The sequence below is a fragment of the Nannospalax galili genome, unplaced genomic scaffold (assembly GCF_000622305.1).
Source record: "Nannospalax galili isolate Female #2095 unplaced genomic scaffold, S.galili_v1.0 scaffold1255, whole genome shotgun sequence".
NCBI lineage: Eukaryota > Metazoa > Chordata > Mammalia > Rodentia > Spalacidae > Nannospalax > Nannospalax galili.
This window is the reverse complement of record NW_008336359.1, coordinates 1,394,626-1,415,829: the sequence shown is the minus strand read 5'-3', so window position 1 is coordinate 1,415,829 and position 21,204 is coordinate 1,394,626. Positions and strand designations below refer to the sequence as shown.

At 44.9% G+C, this 21,204-nt stretch overlaps 1 protein-coding gene across 1 annotated transcript in view; it reads left to right on the top strand.

Moving 5' to 3' along the window:
• The window catches only part of Susd1 (sushi domain containing 1), a 155,192-nt gene that overhangs the window by 117,504 nt on the left and 16,484 nt on the right, over positions 1-21,204 (top strand). Inside the window, exons 13-14 of the mRNA XM_008831144.3 lie at positions 17,660-17,756; positions 20,789-21,047. Coding sequence (XP_008829366.2) covers positions 17,660-17,756; positions 20,789-21,047 — 356 coding nt within the window. The remainder of the gene's footprint in view (positions 1-17,659; positions 17,757-20,788; positions 21,048-21,204) is intronic.

Genomic DNA, 21,204 nt, shown 5'->3' with positions numbered 1-21,204 from the left:
ACCACACCCGGCTTTAAAATTATATTTTATTATTTTTATTTTCTGTGAAGGGAGGGGGGCTGCGGGATTGTTACTGTACGTATGTGGAGGCAAGAGAACAACTTGTGACCATCAGTTCCCTCCTTCTACCATGTGGATCCCGGGATGGAGCTCAGGTCATCAGGCTTGGTTACAATACCTTTCTCCACTGAGCCATTTTGACTGTTCACACCCCTGATTTGTAATATTTCATACTGTTTGAGCAGGAGAGAGAGGCTTCATCTTGATGTTCTACAAAGCAGAAATAGACCCGGTCACTCAAGTGCCCCATGTATTTGTGCTCATGACCACCAGGGGACACTGCAGAACTGTTCAAGCTCACTGGGACCTGCTTAGGTTAAGTTCCTTGTGATTGTGGCTATAGATCTGAATTTGTTTTTTTAAAAAACATGGAAATTCAAATTGGTAAGGCTTTATTAAAGAACTGAGGGAAAAAAAACCCTTTCATTCCATACAGTGAGAGAAAAGAGAACCTCACGAGTTGATACTCCAGATGTGTATGGCTTTGTGAAGCCATGAACTTTCAGATTTTACCAGATATGTCAGGTTAAGGATTTGGGCCTGGAAATGTAGGAGATGATTTCCCAGAAGAAAAGGGAGTGGAATTTCCCTTCTTTGAGCCTTCCATTAAACTAAATCTAACTGATGGGAACAGGATGAAACAAGAGCTTTAAATATATTGCTGACCTCAGAGGAGAGTGGAAGTTCTAGGAAGGTTGAGGGACAGAGGCAAGTGTTTCAGAGAGCTGGGAAGAGGGTGCTGGTCAGGAGGGCCCAGAGGCGGGGTTCCTGTCACTGTGTTACTGGCTCCTGGCTGATGTGCTGCCTCAGGTGGCCCATTGAACTGAATTCTTCAGAGCACAATCACTGTTCATGTGCCTCTTTAGGACAGGGTAGAGAACAAACAAGCTTCATCTTTGATGCAGATTCCCAAAGGGGCAGAAGAAGAGCTTTTACACATTGGACATACTTTTATACTTTAAAAAAAAAATCTTTTTGAGACAGGGTCTCCTCGTAGTCCTGCTGCCCTGGCATTCACTATGTAGACCAGATTGACCTCAAACTCACAGAGGTCCACTTGCCTCTACCCCCGAGAGTGCTGGAATTAAAGGTATGCGCCACCAGGCCTGGCTGGTTATTGTCTTGCTGAGTCTACTTATAGTCAAAATTTTCTTTTCGTAGGGACAGACAGTAAACTAGAGGATAAAGGGGTGGTAGCAGTTGCTGGTGGTGGGTGATGGAAAGGATGCTCAAAAGTAAATGCATGCACAAATGTGCTGATAAACTCCACCAGCTGAACCAGATGACCTGGTGCTCATTTGAAGTCAAATGTTTCCTGTGGAACCAAGAATGCTAAAGAAGAAAAAAGGGAAAGGAAATAATTTCTATATCAGACTTCAGTACCAACATGGGCAACATATATGAGAAATTTCCCATCTCTAGTTGCCTTCATAATAAGAAAAAGAGTAAATACTTTTTCAGATGGGTAGGAAGGCAAATGTCCTAGTTTGTCTCTGCTTCCCTTGCTGTGACAAAACACTCTGACCACTACCAACTTGGGGAGGAAAGGCTTTATTTAGCTTACATCTCCTAGGTCACCATTCATCAGGGAGCCCAAGGTAGGAACTCAGGGCAGGAACCTGGAGGCAGGAGCTGGAGCACAGGCCATGGAGGAACGCTGCTTACTGGCTTGCTCCCTTGGTCCCTACTCAGCCTGCCTTCTTATGCAACACAGGCCTACTTGCCCAGGGGTGACACTACCCACAGTGGGCTGGGCCCTTCCGCATCAATAACAATCAAGAAGATGCCCCACAGACATGGCCACAGGCCAGTCCAATGGAGGCAATTCCCCAATTGAGGCTCCCTCAACCCAGGTGTGTCAAGTTGACACTAAAGCTATCCAGCATAGCAAATGAAGACACAGGTATGTCCTAAGCATGATCACACTGTCATTTAGTCAGAACTGCAGCCTGGATTGCTCTCTCTCCCTGCCCCTCTGTCTAACACCTCTTCTTAAAGCTGAGTGTCCTTGGGGAACACTGTGTAGGACTGGCTCTCCTGAGTTCTTCTGCAGTAGGCTCCGTTCTACTGTTTATGAGCACAAACTAAGGGCGCTGCACTCCTGTGCCCTCAGTGGAAACTACACCCTTCGTGGCTGCTTCCAGGATGCCACAGTTATTGTCCAAAGTCCCTGTGGTGCCTGGGGGACTGCAGTTGCATCAGAGGTCTGAACATGGATTGACTTTCACTCCCTATCTGTTTTCCTTTCAAAGTCTTTGGTAAATATAGGCTCTTTGATTTCTGGAGACCCAACCTTGGGTCAGGCCAGGAGCGAGCATGTTTGTCTTTCATACTTATGTAGCCCATGTACTTTTCCCAGTACAAGAAACTTCCCAACTGCTTTCTAGTCCCCAAGCCCCCAAGGTAAATGGCTTTGGAGAGGTGGGTACATCTTCACTCACTAGAACCATTGAAAGCCCCATTAGTCTTCATTAAGACTAAATGATCTACCATGGAGGGCCACGGCCTATATGGGTCACTTTCTTGCATTAACTTTAACTTGTATAAAATGTGCATAGGAAGGTTTCTGTAGATCAGAACCCTAAAAAACAGAGTTTCTGTAAATGTGGTGGGAGGGGCACTCTGAGACTTAACAATTGAATTCAGCCAATATTTATCAATGGGTTATATACAAAGACCTATGCAAAATGCTCATAGCTTTATTGACAGGGAAGACTTGTCTAGCCTGTGACAACTGATGACTTTCAGCAGACATTACCCTTTCTTTGTTTCTGTCAGCTCCAATCATGTCTCAGGTTGCACGGTGCATTCTGAGTTCATCTGAAGTTTTGCAGAGACGCAGCATCTCACTGTTTTTATTTTCCTTCCTACCTTTTTATTATAGAAATTTCAGAGACAGCATTGTACCAGGCCTGAGGCAGAACTGTGTTTTAATTCAGCCCCTCATGTTTACACGAAGTTCAGAGCAATTGGGACCTTTGCTTACTTTTGGTATGGATAAAATTTCTTTTTTTTTTTTTTTTTGGTTTTTTTGGGACAGGGGCTTCCTTGAGCCCCAGCTATCCTGGAACCCTCTGTGTAGACCAGGCTGGCCTTGAACTCACAGAGATCTGCCTGTCTTTGCCTCCTGAGTGCTGGGATTAAAGGTGTGCGCCACCACACCCGGCTTAAAATTTCTTTTTAACAAATTTATTTTGGTAAGTTTTATTTTTTTTGAGACAGGGTCTCCCAGTAGCCCCAACTGGCCTGGAACTCACTATATAGTGAGTGTTGGGATTAAAGGTGTGACCCACCATGCCCCCCTTATTTTGGTAAGTTTTAACACACTTGTTCTTACATCACTTCCTTTTATTGATTTAATGATTTACCTATATTGGTCATATCAGTCTTTTGATGTACATGTTAACAAATTTCCTGTACCTACCTTCTTTACTTTCTAAGTTTCTTTTCATTACTTTTGACATTTAGACATTTTTATATGTAGATATATGTTGGATGTATGTGCATTAAGGGGTTGCACCTGCTCATTTATGCTTGCATGGAGGTCGATATCAGGTGTCATGCTCTGCTGCCCTTCACTTTATTTTTTGAGATAGAACCTGGAACTCAGCATTTTGCCTAGACTAACTGGCCAGAGAGCAGCAGGGATCCCCATCTCCGCCACCAACACCTTCAGCATCGAGGTTATAGATGCAGTGCCACACCTGGCTTTTACTTGGATATTGGGAATCCAAACTCAGATCCTCAAGTCATGGAACAAGTATTTCACCCACTGAGCCATCTCCCTAGCCAAATGTTTTAACATTTTAGATTGTCATGTAACCAATTCTATTGATGTCTTTAGAGTTTCCTTCTCTGATGGTACCAAGGAATGACCTCCTGTATCTCTAAAATCCAGGTCACTTTTTAATTCTCTGGTGTTTTCTTATCTTTGTTATAGTTTTGGCCCATTTGAAATGTTTTATGATAGCTGACACAAGGCCAAACCTACACAGCATTCCCCTCCTGAATTTACACATCATTTCTCTCTCAACTTTTGAATGGTACATTCTCAGCTAGTTTGGTGGGGATATCTTTCTGGGCTGCTTGCTCGTTCATTGCTTTGCCTCTACTCATGCCTTATTGTTTCCATTTTTAATCTTGCCATTGCTTCTCTCCCCACTCTTCTCCCCGCATAGAAACCCCAGGTTTTCTTCTGTCATCTGCTTCTAGCAGAGACTGAAGTTAATGGTGCCTCGGAATGGTGTGGAAAGCCTGCCTTTGGGTTCTCTCTTACATATCCAGGGGGAAAGAACACATTCCCAGCCCAGACAAGACCTGTTTTTCTATTTAGAGTTCGATGTGGTTTAGGTTGGTAAGAAAGATCATAGAAAGGAGAGGAGACTGCCCAGGACAGCAGCTTGGGAGTCAGGGAACAGCACTTTCAAAAATAGAATAAGAAGTCAAGATTACTTAACCTCAAAATGTGGCTGTGAATCAGCCGCTGAGGTTCTGGCTTCTACGTTACAGAGGAAGAGTAGACTGTAGAACAGATCAAGTGGGGAAAGCTTTCGTTAAGCAGAGCAGGAAACCACCCTGAAGTCAGGTGACCGTTGACTTGGCCAGATGACAGTGGCACCTTTGAGACTATGAGCTCCATCCTAGACTGGAAAAGGGTAGGGTGGCTTGGAACCTGCCAGGGACAGCCTTCCTGTGGGTCCCCTAGACCTGCCTTCTCCCAACTGAGTGAACACTTTGTTTTGCTGTTCTCAGGATGGAAAGAAACTGGTGGTTTGAAAGGGTAGTCAGGAGATGAGTGGAGCTAGAGTTATTTATCTTGGAGAAGAACAGAGAAACAGCTTAAAACAGTGTTAAAAGGGTTGAGCAATGTGATCAGCTAATCTCCTTTTGGGCTGAACACAGGAAATGTGAAATAAAAAAGTTATTTTATTGTTACAACAAAGTGCCACAGATGAAATGACAGCACCCAGGCCCAAGGGCAGAAATTCTCAGATGAAAAGGGCTTTTTGCCCTGGCTTGGGCTTTTTCTTTTTCCTCCAAGCTAATGTGAGAACGTAGCAGCCATCTTCCTTGGGAGTGTCATGGAATCTCTTTCTGGATTCTTCTTGAAGAGAGACCCTCAACACAGGTGTTTTGGGAGGCCTTGCCTTTTAGCAGGGGCTGTTACCCATGACCCCCTATCTAGGACTGTTGGCAGTGAAAACTGTGATGTAACTTTGGAAGAAATTCTGGATTTAATGTGGTTTTATAGAAGCTGTAAGGGTCCTTCACTGTGTATGTGTTTCTGTGCATGTATGTGTGTGCACATGTTCACGAGTGTGAGTGGGTGCATACATGTAGCGGTCAGAGGAGATTTCAGGTGTTGGTCCTCACCTTCCACCCCGTGTGAGGCAGCCCTCTTTGTTGTTTGCTGCTGTGCGTGCCAGGCTAGCTGGTGGCGAGCTTGTGAGTGTTCTGTCTCTGCTTCCCATCTTGCAGTTAGAACACTTGGGTTACAGACACAAGGTTCCACTCCTGGTTTTATGTGTTCTGGGGAATCCAGTGCAGGTCCTTATGCTTTTTCAGCAAGTGCTTTACAAACTGAACATTCTCCCCATCCCAGGTTCCTTTATTCTTGTGCCGTATTTCCCCCCTGGTCTGCCCTTGCCCCTCAAGCTCTCCCTGACAGCCATGCCCACTCCTGCTTGTGAGATGACTATATCTTCCCTGCAAAGTTTGCTCCTGTGGCCTGGCCCTGAATTTCTAGCTGCCTTCTGGACAGTTCCACACATACTCAAGCCTCAGGGGATTCAGAAGTGAGCTACTTCTGAACTTTCCTCCACATAGATGAATAACATCGCACTGACTCAGGTCCAGAACCCTAGCCCAGGCTCCTCCCTTCCCTGTCTTTTGTGTACACTGTCCCACCCACCCAGCTTTTCCTGCATTAATCCCCTCCCCTCTGTCCTGAGAACCATCATTGCTTCATACCTCAAGTATTTCTTACCTAGGTGACTAACTTTTGCTCTTTTCCAATTTGTCCTCTATTGTGCTCTTTAAATAGCATTTCTGAAATTCAAATCTTCTATAAATCTTTAAATGGCTTTTTGCTTCCTGGACCTCAGATCTGAATTAAACCCACCACTTCCCTCTCACTACTTGTCTCTCTACCAGGAATTCAGCTTGTTAGCCATGAGCCACCTGTAGTTGCAACCTTGCCCCCTCCATGCCTCTGCATGTCTTTCTTTTTAATGGGCTCATCTCCCTTCCCTTGGTCAGGTGTTCCTCCTCTGCACTCCCAAGGACATTGTGTATAATTTATCATATTCCTGAGAGTGTCCTGTTTTCAAAACTATCTCCACTATATGTTCTGAGCTCCCAGAAAGCAGAAATCATCTTTTCCCTGGCTGTCACCCTACATAGCACAGAGCCTGGTGCATAGATGTGGCTAAAATGTGTGTGTTGAGTGTAGATATATGAATAACCTATGTCATAGAACTTTAAAAACTGTAAAAATCTTGGCCCAACTAACTTAAAAAAATTGTTTTGTTTGTGTAGGTGTCTTTGTGAGTGTATGAGCACTTGTGTATGCAGGTGTGTATACTTGTGCCTGAGCAGAGGTGAGAAGAGGGCACTGGATTTCTCAAAGTTGTAATTGCAGGTGTTTGTGGGATGCTTGGCTTGCTATATGGATGCTGGGATTCAAACTTTGGTCCTCATAATTGTACAGCAAGTGCTTTTAACGACTGAGCCATCTTTCTAGTCCTTCAGCTAACGTTTATTTATTATAATTTGGGACTTAGGCTTTTAACGACTGAGCCATCTTTCTAGTCCTTCAGCTAACGTTTATTTATTTTTGGTTTCCACCCCAAAGCTAGTAGAGTCTTGAGTGTTTAGTTTTGACTTCCTGGTCCTTAATTTCACTATGGCAGGGTTTGGAGCTTTTAGGGAGCAGGGGCAGGAAGTTGGACAACAACAGGGAGGCATTGATGTATTGTGTATATATGTGTGATATGTATTTTGTGTGTTGTGTGTCATGTGTGTACATATATTTCTCTTTTTTCCCCCTCTCCTTCCAAATTCCCCTTTCTTCTACTACTGAGTTGATGTTTCGATAGCTCCTGAAGGAGAGGTGGGTGACTTAGTCTGGAGTCTAATTCAGGCTGTCCTTCTTGCTGTCCTCACTGTGTTCACAGCCCAAAGGTTGGGGGATGTGCCTAGATTCACAGCAGTTCTCACACACGGATAAGGACTGCTTTTGGCCCATCGCCAGAGTTCCCTCAAGCACACCCAGCTGTGTGTTATGCCCTTCCACAGAATGTGAGGGTAGTGGGTACATGCTATAATTAGTCAGGGCTCTTTGGGTTGTAAGTGACAGAAACCCAACTCAAATCAGCTTAAGCATGTGGTATGTGTTGGGTCACATAAATGGGAAATCTGGGAATGGATCTCACTTGGAGCACAGCAAGATCCAGCTACAAATGGGCCACCAGTGCCCTGTTGCTCTCTCTCAGCTGTTCTGCCTTCTTGCTGCCTGAGATCTTCTCCACAGACCTGGGAAGATGGGTATTCCTGGTTTATGTGATACCTACAGCTATAATCGAAAAGGAAGAATATGGTGCTGTAATCACTCAGAGTCAAATGGATTGATCTTCTTGATCAGTTCTATTGTATGGTGTGGTGATCCTTGGACTCCAGGGTGTAGGCCAGGTAGGGTTTGGAGAACAATGACAGCTCCATATGAACCAAATAGGAGGGAGAGGGGCTGCTACCCCCCAAAAGGGGATGCTGAACACATAAAGCCAATATGTAAAGCATACAATATGTATAAAGATGACTTACATGGACTTGGAGAATTCTAGGTAGACACTGTCCCAGTTTCTGAGAGCTTTGCAGTTGTAGATTCACAGCTTTTCCTGGCCTCTTCCAGACTTGATATCTTATAGTTCCCTGGCCATTCAGCAGAAACCCCTCCAGCCTGATTTAGGGACTCTACCTCGCCTTGCTTGTTTCTGCCTCTTGTCTTGCTGTATTGCAGGCTCAGACTCAGTCTCAGCTCCCTGAAAGATGTTTCCTGTGTGCTAGCCAGGAAGGAATTAAACTATTCCTGTGGCCTTCATTCTTGGGACTATTCATGAGTTCTCTCTCTTTTTTAAAAATTTAATTAATTATTTTATTTATTTATTTATTTATTTATTTTTTCTCTTTTTGAGACAGGATCCCCCTGTAGCCCCAGCTGTCCTGGTTCTCACTACATAGACCAGGGTGGCCTTGAACTCACAGAGATCTGCCTGTCTCTGTCTCCTGACTGCTGGGACTAAAGGTGTGTGCCACCATGCCCGGCTATTGAGTTCTCTTTCCTACCCATACTAACATTTGGACACTTGGACATGAAGAGATCTTTGGGAGCCAGGCATGATGGTACATGATGCTGTTGTGCCCAGTTTGCAAGACCCCAAAGACCACCAAGGAGCCGACCGATGCAAACACACAAGGTTTTTTTTATTGTTGCAAGCTTAAGCTTGGGCCCACTCTGTCACCGATCCAGCGGATCTCAGATGTGAGACCCCTTGCTTTGGGAGACAGAGGTTTTTATAGGTTTACTTCAGCAAGTTCAGCAAGTAGGGGGTCTCCAGCCTGGCAGGCATCTGATTGGTTGCAGCCCAGTGCCAAACCATAAACTGCCGCCTTCAGAGAATCTGAAGAGATATCTGGACTTTTAGTACTTTCCTGTCCCTGGTTAATTGACCGTTGGCAGGGGAGTTCTCTATCTGTTCCAAGTATACTTTTTTTGTGTTTTTTCCTGGAACAGGGTTCAGGGCTGGGTCAGTCCCATGGAGGTTTTATCAAAGATGGAGTCACTCAGGTCTCTTATTCCCCCCTCTGACTAGTACCTTGGGGACCCAATCATGGGCACTCCCTCATTTCATGTTCTTTATCACCCAGACTCTGGAGGGACTGATAGTGGGTATCTGTTGCTCTCACGTTACCTTAATATGATTTCCTCCCTGGGGGGTCCACCATATGTGTCCCGTTGTTTTATAGTCCCAGCGAGCACAATAAGTAGCTCTATCCCCTCCACACCTGTTTCTCTGGGACTTGTGTTTTGGAGTTCCAGGCCCTTGGCAAACATAGAACTGGCCTGGTTTTCTGTATGGGCCTGGAGAGTTAGTTAGAGCATAAGGATGTGCACCTCCCTTAGGATTGAAATTAAAGAAAGCATTTAAACAGGAGTGCAGAGTTGGGAACCAGGTAGCCGGAGGTGCTAGTTGAGAGATCTGAAACAAAATATTGTCTCCTATCACATGTTGGAGGACCCAAGTCAGATCTATAGGTTGATGCGGACTTCCCAGAGCAGGAGCGGCTATCATGGGGAACAGAATATATACAGTCAACAGTTTGAAAATCAGGTGAGCTTTAGCTTGAGCAGATTGTTGGGGGTCCTTTGAAACTCTCCATCCTGAAGCTAGGGATGCATAGTTCTCTACGGCAAATGAGTCAGCTGGCTGTACATGTGTGTGGTGGATCCATGATGCTACACCATCCACTTTGAGGGCTGTGGGGGTGGTCAGTAGGATGACATAGGGCCCCTTCCACCGTGGCTCTAAGGATCCTTGTTGATGCCTCTTAACATAGACCCAGTCACGGGTCAGTATCGGTGAGGTCCTGGAGGGGGTCCTTTCTCATAAAGGGCATGTAGTTTAGGCCATACATGTTTATGGGACCATTGGATTTCCCTGAGGTTGTCCAACAGGTCCTGATCTTTAAATTTAGTAATCTTCTCTGCCTGGAGGTTAGTAATAATGGGAGCGGGCATTCCAAACATCATCTCAAAAGGGGTTAATCCCATCTGGTAAGGGGAGTTATGCACTCGATAGAGTGCGAATGAAAGGAGAGTCACCCAGTCACCGCCAGTCTCTAAGGTCAATTTAGTTAAGGTCTCTTTCAGAGTTCTATTCATTCTCTCTACCTGTCCTGAACTCTGGGGTCTATAAGCACAATGTAGTTTCCAATCAATCCCCAGAACTGTGGCCAGACTCTGACTTACCTTGGACACAAAAGCCAGTCCATTATCTGACCCTATCATCTGTGGAAAGCCGTACCTGGGGAGGATGTCTTCCAACAGTTTCTTTGCCACCATTTGAGCTGTTTCATGTTTAGTAGGGAAGGCTTCAGTCCATCCTGAAAAAGTATCTGCAAATACTAGCAAATAACGGTATCCGTACCTGCCAGGTTTTACCTCAGTGAAATCCGTTTCCCAATAGGCTCCAGGTTTTCTCCCTCAAAGTCTGATTCCTGGGTTTCTAATATCTGGCACCGCATTAGTGAGTTGGCAAGCTTTACAGCCATTGACAATGTCTTTAATCTTTAAATTAGCCTCCTTGATTTTTACTTCAGCATGTCGAATTAAGTCCTGCATCCTCTTGATGCCCATGTGGGAAGAATGGTGTATTTTTGCCAACATTTGTTTTCCTAATTATTCCAGGAGGATCAGCTTCCCTTCTGCTGACCTCCACCATCCTTTCAGGCATTGGGTCCTTGGCAGTCCCTTTGTCCATTTCAGGTCCTCCCCAGTGTATTTGGGCTTTTCAGGGAGGTTTGGGTCGCCTGGGTCAATTAGTGTGGTGACCAAGATTGGGTTAATTTAGAGGGCAGCTTGTTTAGCCGCCTGATCCACTTGATTTTCCTTGGGAAATTGGATCGTCCCCTTTTTGATGACCTGGGCAGTGGATAATTGCCAATTTTTTGGCAGCCAGAGAGCCTTCAGCAATGTTGGGATTTCTTCTTTATTTTTGATAGTCTTTCCCTCTGCCATTAATAAGCCCTGTTCCCGATATATTGCCCCATGAACATGCATGGTGGCAAAGGCATATCGGCTGTCCGTATACATATTAAGCTTTTTGTCCTTTTCCAATACCAATGCCTTAGTTAGAGCAATAAGTTCAGCCTTTTGGGCTAAAGTGCCAGTGGGCAGAGGGTCTGCCCAAATGATGCTGGTTAATGATACTACAGCCGCCCCTGCATACCTCTTGCCATCCTGGACAAAGCTGCTCCCGTCAGTGAACCAGGTTACTTCAGCATCAGATAACGGGGTATCTCTCAAATCTGATCAGGTACTGTGGACATGGGCTGGGATCCTGGCACAATCATGCAGGGGGCATCCAAGTCTGGGTCTGGCAAGAGTGTGGCTGGATTCAGGGCAACTGGTACCTAGAAGGTGATTCTAGCAGGATTAAGAAGTAATGCCTGATAATGAGTTATACAGGTGTTACTTAGTCATCTGTCCTGGGGCTGCTTTAAAACTCCTTCAGTTGCATGTGGTGTGGTGATGGTCAGGTTCTGGCCCAAAGTCAAGTTTGTCAGCATCTTTTACCAGTAGTGCTTCTTTGAGTATACAGCCCCAGTACTGGACCTGTTGTTTGCATAGTTGGGCCTTTTTAGCAGAGGCCTGATAGCCCAGGCTTCCCAATGTCTGCAACAGGTGTTCTGTGCTATCCATGCAAGCCTCTTGGCTGTCTGCTGCCCCAAGTAGGTCATCCACATACTGCAAGAGACTCCTTTCCCCAACCCTATCTGTCTCAGACACCTCTGCTGGTCCTCTGGATCTGCAGTGGCAGCCAGCAGGATCCTTGCTATTCCTTGTTCTGCCTCCTTTTTGCTTTTATCTGTTTTTTCTCTGCACTATCCCTATTATTGTACACTTTCTTGGCCACAGTTATTAAATCCCTTAAGCTCTTTTTAGCCAGTCTCTCTACTCTTTGGAGCTTTTTTATATCCAGAGCTGACTGGTTAACAAAAGCCATGGCCATTGCCATTATATTATCTTTGGCCTCCGGGTCTAATGGAGTGTACCTGCAGAAGGCATCCGTTATTCGCTGCAAGAACACAGCTGGGCTTTCATTTGGTTCCTGACTAATATCCTATACCTTTGCCAAATTAGTTGGCCTTTGAGCAGCCGCTTTGAAACCTGCCACCAGAGCCTGGCGGTAAACCAGAAGCCTCCCCTTACCTTCTGCAGTATTATAATCCCAATCAGGCCGGGTCAGTGGGTAGGCAGCATCAATCAGTGTCGGGTCAGTAGTAGGGACACCAGTATTGCCAGGAATTAACTTCCTGGCTTCTGTTTGGCTGCGTTCCCTTTCCTCTGTGGTAAACAGGACCTGTAATAATTGATGACAATCATCCCAAGTGGGTTGGTGTGTGAATAAGACAGTTTCTAATAAATTAATAAGCTCCTTAGGATTTTCAGAAAAGGGAGCATTCTGGGTTCTCCAGTTGTAAAGGTCACTAGTGGCAAATGGCCAATAGCGATGGGGCTGGTTGCCGGCCTCATCCGCGGGGCCGGTGACTCTGAGGGATAAAACAGTAGAATCTGGACCCTCCGGTGTTGCTGCCCTTCTACTCCTAGTCCCCTGAGCCGGTCCCCTCTGTGCCTGTGAAGAATCTGGTACCAGGGGTGCTGGTTCCGGAAGGGGTACCTCCTGTGGAGGGGGTGGTTAAGGAGGGGGAGGAAAAATTAGATCTTCTTCTGTGCTGCCCTGTAAGACAGGGTACAGTGACGGTACTGGTGGTTTGGTTTCAGGCTTAGGTGCTTTCTAAGTGTTGTTGTTTTCCATTCTGCAGCTGTCAGCACCTCAGTTTTCTGTAAAGGAAGAAAAGACTTGACCCAAGGAGGGGGGTTATTAACTAAATCTCCCCAGACCACTATGTATGATATTTGATCTGAGTGTCCTACATGCAGTTGAAGACTAATTTTCTCACAATGACAGCAGGATCAAAGGTCCCCTCTGAGGGCCATCCCACGTTGAAAGTGGGCCATTCAGACCTGCAGAAAGTAGTTAGTTTATCCTTCCTGACAACAACAGAGAGGTTATGGGCTCTAGTCTTAACCTCTCCAAAATGTGCAAGAACCAGGTCCAGGGGTGTAGAGGGTGCCTGTCACATTGCGTCTGTCTCAGTTACAGAGAAATAGACAACCAAAGACAAAACAGAGCAAGAAAGACATGCAGAAGGCCAAGTAGCAAATTCTTCCGCTCATGTGGAAGAAAAACTGAAAGTAGGACAGCAGAGAACTGCTGCGCCGTGGAAGCAACCCACCTTGTCCTTTCACAGAAATCAACAGAGTCCGGGGCCCTCTGTCCCTGCTGCCGGGGTCTGGAACATCTTCCAGACCTCTGTGGTCACGGTCATCCAGCACATCTGCTTCAACTGCTCCTGACCACACTGTTCATAAGTTTGCCTTGAGGCTTAAAACAAAAGCTTGGACAGACACAGACAGGCACAACTAGATGCAAACAGACACTTACCGGCCGGCCAGGAACCCTTCGGTTCGGGGGTCCTCGAGGCAGGGTGGGGGTGGGGGGTCTTGGGGATCCCAGACGAGCCCCCAAGATGTTGTGCCCAGTTCACGAGACCCCAAAGACCACCAAGGAGCCGACCGATGCAAACATACAAGGGTTTTTTTTTTATTGTTGCAAGCTTAAGCTTGGGCCCACTCTGTCACCGACCCAGTGGATCTCAGATGTGAGACCCCTTGCTTTGGGAGACAGAGGTTTTTATAGGTTTATTTCAGCAAGTTCAGCAAGTAGGGGGTCTCCAGCCTGGCAAGCATCTGATTGGTTGCAGCCCAGTGCCGAACCATAAACTGCCGCCTTCCGGGAATCTGAAGAGATATCTGGACTTTTAGTACTTTCCTGTCCCTGGTTAATTGACCATTGGCAGGGGAGTTCTCTATCTGTTCCAAGTATACTTTTTTGTGTTTTTTCCTGGAACAGGGTTCAGGGCTGGGTCAGTCCCATGGAGGTTCTATCAAAGATAGAGTCACTCAGGTCTCTCAGTGCCTTCAGGAGGCAGAGGCAGATGGACCTCTGTGAGTTCAAGGTCAGCCAGTCTACATAGTGAGTTCCAGGATAGCCAGGGCTACATAGTAAGACCCTGAGTCAACCCCCCCCCAACAAACAAACAAAATCAACAAAACAACTCCCAGCCCCCAAAAAGAAATCTTTGGGGTTTGTTATCCCCAAGCCTCTGAACGTCTGTTTTTTATGATCTGAAGCTGAGGAGGATACAAAGACCCCTCATTGCTTCAGAAGTATGTGGTGCTATGTTTCAACATCATCATCAAAACTCAGGCAAAGTGAGCCTAAGTATTATTATAACATGGTGGTAGGTAAACAGATGCAGGGGTGTGAGTCAACATGCATGACCCTTGCTTTCTTTATTGACAGAATAGATACTATTGCCTCACAGATTTACTGTGAGGTCTTGAAACAACAAAGATAGTGTTGGCACCCAGTAGGTGTAGCATTGGCACCCAGTAGGTGTAGTGTAAATGAATTATAAATGTGGCCAACATGCATGAAGGGCTGCTGTATTTCAGGCTCTGTTCTAGTCTATACATGTGTTGATTTGTCTGTTGTTAATTATTATTAATGGATCAATTAATTCCCACAGCAGCCCTCTGAGGTGGGGATTATTCTTTTTAAAAATGGTTTCTTAAATTTATTTTTTCAAGAAAGGGTCTCAGTATGCAGCCCTGATTGGCCTGAAACGTGCTATGTAGACCAGGCTGGACTTGAACTCACAGAGATCCGTCTCCCTCTGCCTCTGGAGTGCTGGTATTAAAGGTATGTGCCACCATGCCTGGCCCCTTAAACATACTGTTTTGTTTTTTTTTTTAATTTATTTTTTTTTCCGGTCTTTTTGAAGCAGGATTTCCCTGTAGCCCCAGCTGTCCTGGAACTCACTATGTAGACCAGGCTGGCCTTGAACTCACAGAGATCCACCTGCCTCTGCCTCCCCAGTGCTGGGACTACAGGCGTGCGCTACCACGCCTGGCAACTTACTGTTTTTTTAAACATAACAGAAGGAACGTGTTAAAACTGGTGTAATAGCTCAGTAGAATTGGTATTCCAGATTTTGGGAGGGATAGAGAGGGAACTATTCAGAACCCTTCACCAAAATTCCCCCAACTTGATTGTAGTGTATTAATGAAGTGCTCTGTGGATGTGGTTAGTCAGTGACACCAGCTTGAGGAATCTTTCTTTCTGCACCAAATTCCACTGAGTTATATGGTCTCCTTGACTGATGAATCACCATTAGGTATCATCCAGGGTGATAGTCTTCAGGCAAGGAACCCTTGCAGACTCACCCAACATTATAGGCACTGAATTTGCCAGTGCACTGATTAAGAATCAAAGTTGGGATTATTCTTATTCTCATTTTGTAGACGGGCTAGAGGCCTTGGTTTTATCCACTGCAGTCCCTCTCTGATGTGAGCCACACTGGGTAGACTTCTCATCCTACAGCGTCATGGTGACAATGGATTCTTTTCCTGGAGTTGGCCTGTTTGTAAAGTCTTTGTGCATTCAGTGTACTAGAAGTGGGGTTTAAAAAAACTATTTTATTTATTATTTTTATTTTCTGTGTATGTGTGTATTGCCTGCATGTAGATAAGTGCACCCGTGTTGTGCAATGCCTGTGGAGGACAGAAGAGGCCGTCGGAGCCCCTGGAACTGGAGTTAGGACAGTTGTTAGCTGCCATGTGGGTGCTGGGTTTTGAACCCAGGTCTTCTGCAAGAACAACCAGTGTTCTTAACCGCTGAGCCATCTCTCCAGTCCCTAAAAGTGGGTTTTATTAATTCAAAAGTGGTGAAAACCCAATGGAAAATTAGGTGGAGCCAGCCATTTTAGAGAGCCCAGGGTAAATGAAAAAGATGGGGATCAGAGAATGCATTCACATCCTTGCTCTGCTATAGGCGGTGTGCTCTTGGGGCAAGGAAGTTAGTCTTTCACTTTTCTCATCTATAAGATGTCAAAAATAGAGATGTCAAGAGTTAGGAACATTTGAAATATACACAAGAATGAGATAGAGATCTGGTTAGATCTGGTTATCATTTTATTGCTGGTGAAACTGACTTGGGCATGAGGCCAAAATAAAGTTTCCCAGGACTTCCTCCCCTCTCTAGACTTTGCACTCCTCTCACAAGGAAGTTAAATGTGGCAGATTTCCTGGTTTCCTATTTGCCTTCACTCAGGTTTACCTAGTGCCTATAGACTGGGAAGGGGGTGAAAGCACCTGTCCTGTGTTTAGAATTCCCCCCTCCAAAAGAAAAAAGAGTGGGACTATGCGGGCAGGGGACAACAGCCAAATACTGTCCCTCTCACAAATTATATGGTTAGAAAGGCAGGTGGGAACTCTTCTAATTCTTTGGAAAGACTAGAAAGTTCCATTGCATAAATCAAGGTGGGAACACCAACAGAAGGAGAAAATGGCTGTTTCCATAAATGCAATCCATTCAGGAGGCACTGCTCGGGAAGTTCAATAAGGTGAGACATACACAGGGCACATCTAGGGTGTAGGGTTAGTACCCAACATGCTCTTCCTGTGATGCCCACAGGCAGACCGGTAGCTGATGTAAATACCAGTAAGGTGTTAGAATGCTGGTGTCAGCTAGTCAGTATATTTTTCTCTCAATGAAAAACCTAAAGGGAATCTGGTTGCCAGGGACTGTGTGCATGGGAACCAGGCACTATGATTATAAAGGATATTGAAGTCAGATTCTGGTCTTCTGTGTTGTATTAGCCCCTTTCCCATTGCTATAATAAAATGCTCAAAGCTGGAAAAGGAAAGGGGTTTCTTTAGCTAACAATTTAGGAGTATAAAAGTCTAAGATGGGGGCTGCTGCTCCATCATATTGCTCTCGGGTGAGAGCCACATGGTAGATGGCTTACTAGTGGAGTATGTAGGGAAGACTCCACATGTTAAGTAGGAAGAAGCAATGGCTGGGTCTAGGCTTATTCGTTTTATGATATCCCTCTTTCTTGGGAACTAACTTGCTCTTGAGACCAGCATTAATCATTTCTAAGAGCATCACCCCCAATGAACAATTATACCTTCCACTAGACCCTGCCTCTGAAAAAGGTTTCACTATCTCTTACTCTGGGAACAAAAAATTGGGAAATTTTGGGAGACATCCTTAAACCATAGCACAGTCCAAAGTAAGAACTTACCTAGCAAACTGAAAGGCCCCTTGCATCCATCCCTCTTGGGATTGGAGCATGTGCATCAGTTTTTTTTTTTTTTTTTTTGGTCTTTTTGAGACAAGATCTTCCTGTAGTCCCAGCTGGCCTGGAATTTATTACATAGATCAGGCTGGCCATGATCTCACAAAAATGTATCTGCCTCTGCTTCCCGAGCACTGGGGCTAAAGGTGTGAGTATATATATATATTTATCACAAAAATTTTTTAACCATTTTAAGTGCACAGTTCATTAGCATTAGGTACATTCACAGTATTACACAACCATCACCATTATCTGTATCCAAAACTTTTTATCACCCAAAATAGAGCCTCTGACCTTTAAGCAGTGGGTCCCATTCCTGTCAACCCCATCAACCTCTGGCTACTAGTTCTATGATTTGACTATTCTAGATATTTCCTAAAAGTAGATTCAGGCACTGCTATTTCACTTAACATACTGTTGTTGAGAGTCACCTGTGTTGTAGGATGTCTAAGTCTATGCTCATCACTCTTAGATTAAAACCTTTGATGGCCTCCACAAGGACCATTTTCTTCTGATCACATCCTTTGTCTTTTTTTCTTTTCAATGTTTTCAGAGCCTCCACTTCCAGAAGTAGAATTTTTCATAGTGCATGGAGGGCCTCTACCACGCCTCAGTCTGAGGAAAGCTAAGGAGAAAAATGGACCTATCAGGTGAGCAGGCGTCCTTTCTCCACAGTTGCCCAGTGAGTGCAGAGTTTGGGTGAGATTTCCCTTGGGTAGTTGGGGCTGTGCTTTGTTTCCTTGAGCACACACTGGGCTTTTCATCCCAGCAGCATCCTTCCAAATGAAGAGGGAGATTTCTAAGGGGCCAGAAATCTAGGCAGCTTAGTTCAAGCAATTAAGTGTGTTTCTTTGGTCATCGACCAACTTTGGTTGACAGCATCAGGCAGTGTCCCCTGCTTTTCCATATTCTGGTACATCCTTTAGTGATGGTAGGTCACTAGGCATCATTTCATTTCCCATAAACAGAAGATGTTTCTCTTTATGTCAGGCTGATCTTGGGCCATGTGTAGTGGTTTCTGAAAAGGTCATTTGGAAAATCTTTTTATGCATTTACGTATTGAGTTATAGGCAAGACACTGTGTAGTTAATAACCTGCTGGGACTCCAGATGGTATTAGAGTAGAATTAATTTACCTCTGTTGGAGGACTACATTTTGCTTAATTTTGCATTTTATTTGCAAAGGTCATAGGAGGATTAGGGAAGTTGAATTACTCCATTATTTTAGAGAGAAATGTTAAAATTGGCCTGGAGATGGGAGCACAGTCCAGGTCAAAGAGTAGCCAAGACAGTGTCTCTGGCCTTGACCCATGCGGCCTTATATCATTCCTAGCCCTTCAGTGTAATCATGTAAAAATAAATAAGAAATATTTTAAAAGCATGAAAAAGAAAGTCTGGAGATATCTGCATACCCATTTGTTGTAGAACTCAGGGTTGCTTTCATATTGGGTATAGTTTGTTCTGGGATGCATATTGCCTAAGCAGTTCTGTTTCTTGATTCCTGGTAAGTTACTGGAAAGTATCATAATTCTGTTGCTGTAAGAGGAACAGAAGTAATGACATCATTGCCTGTGTGAAGTTACAAAAGCAGATGTGATACTTAAGCCAAATAATTACATAAGGCGAAAAGAAAAGCCAAATGACAGCCTACCCTTGAGGCAATATATTGGCCAGTGCTTTCAAAACAGGAAGTGGAGACCCATGAGTCATCCAGGGAGGGTGGTGGGGAGAAGTCCTTGCAGAATGGTCAGGTGATCAGGTTCTACCGAAACTGCTTCCCTGTCACCAGGGCTGTTTACCAGAAGGTGAGTGATATGATTGCCCCAGCCCGGGTGCCTGGTTTGAGTTGGAATAGCAGCTTTGACAGGCCCAAGTCTGCTTTGAAACTTTTGTGTAAGCCCTGGCACAGGGAATATAATAGAGCAAGGGCCCTGGCATCAAATCTCCTTCCTTAGGTAGATGATTTAGCCTGTTGCCAGGCTCCCTTGAGGCTAACGTCTCCAACCCTTACCAGGTAACAAGAATCACTTGGCCTGTGTTATTTCCCAACTCTGTTTCTGGAGCCTTTGATTCATAGGTCTAGGTTGGGGCCTGGGAGTTTCTATACTTATCAGGCTAAATAGGGGACCACTTCCTGCCTTGCGAATGATGCCTGTCATGGGCAGTGTACAGAATCCAGTAGGTGCAGGTGAGCTGTGAACTTGCAGTTCATCACCACCACTTACATGGAAAGATCTGAAGGGTCTAAGAGCATGCTTATGGAGAGTATGGAGCTGCTACAACATTTACTTTCTTTTCTGTGGCCACGGTTCATAAGGCTGCCTTCACATCCCCCCAAAAGTTATTATACATATTCCTGATAGGCAGTGGCAGCTCAGTGAAAGTTTGTGTTGCTGGTGACTACTACCCTGCAGGTTTTACTTAATCTCTTTTGTACAAAGTTCTTTGCTGAAAGTTAGCCCAGACTTTGTGAAATCAGGGCCCCGAGGGTACCTAAGCATGGCTGGGAACCTGGTTGGTGGTTGGAAACTTTCCAAACATAACAGCTACTATATTACAGAAGCCTCCCTCTCTGTAACCCAGTGATTCATGAGCTCTAGGAAGCAGGAAATAGGGCATTAGAGATGTGGAGCAGGAAGTACAAAATTGGTGCTAAAATAGAATTATGTGGCCTAATGAGTTTTGGAAATCACCCTAATAATATTTGGTGCTGATGTGTGCTTCACTGAAAATTCAACTCAACCAACATTTATTAGGAGTTGATCATAGCCAGAAGACTCGTAGTATAGAAAAGTAAGTCTCTCAACCCCCTGATACCAACTTCAGAAGAAAGAGTAATGTTCAGACGGTTACTACAGCTGAGGCAGGCAAGAAGGGCTGCGCCATGGGAAAGAGAAGGGATGGCTTTTCTCCAGCATTTCCATTCTTCCCACTTGCCGGTTTTCTCTTTGGTGGATAAATAAGAAAATACATGACAAAATGACACTTGATGGTTACTGTGTTTCTGTGCCCACGTTTAGGGGACAGTTTTACCAGATCCATTTACCTTTCCGTCTGTTTCAGGATCTTGTCAGCCTGGATTAATTCATGGTCACTTTGAACTCCCCACTTCTTGTTGGTTTCTGGTAAACTTTGGTTTTAGCCTCTGACCTGCAGGGAATGTAAATCACATGAGTTCTGTTTTCAGTCACCACGTGATTGTCTGGAGTCTTTGTTCAGACTTAACACAGTCACTGTTGCAGGCTACTGGCCTTCATGTGACTGCCAAACCCTTCCCACTTCCAGGCTTTTCTTAACACATAAAAAACCGCTGATGAGATCCACCATATGACAGACACACGGACAGCAATACATGCAACAACTTCAACTAGGGAGGGTGTAGTTGGCCTCCCTCTGGTGCTGGAACTTGGCATTAACACTAGGTAAATTTGGAGGTCCATGACTGTGAAACTGCCGGACACTAAATCCCACGTGGGCCAGTACTTTTTCTTGTCTACTCTTGTGTCCCTAGTGCCTAGTGTATTGCACAGTAAGAGTTCATTAACCTGAATACATGGGTCCTCCAAGCAAAGGTGAGATAGGAGAATTTTATCAAATGCACCTCTGGTCAAGGGCCTGCAGATTAATGTTCTCCCTTCTTCGTCTGCTCTCTGCTAATTTCTCTGCCTTCTCTTTCCTTCCAGTTCGTATCAGGTGTTGGTGCTTCCCCTGTCTCTGCAAAGCACATTTTCTTGTGATTCTGAAGGCGTGACTTCATTCTTTGGCAACAGCTCTATTGCTGATGGATATGTGGCCGCAGAAGTACTGGCCAGCGATGTTGCAGATGATGCCATGGAGCTGCCTGTGGGAGACAGACTATACTATGGGAACTATTACAATGCACCTTTGAAAACAGGGAAAGATTATTGCATTATATTACGGATCACAAGTGAATGGAATAAGGTATAGTTCTTTAAAAGCTTTTGACAAAGACCTGTTTTCTTCTTTACATGAAATTTAAATATTTGAATATGCATTTCTTCAGTATTTGAGGTAGACACCACATGGAATAACCATCGAAATGTAGTTGTGACTCCTTCTTTGTGAATGCTTTGTCTTT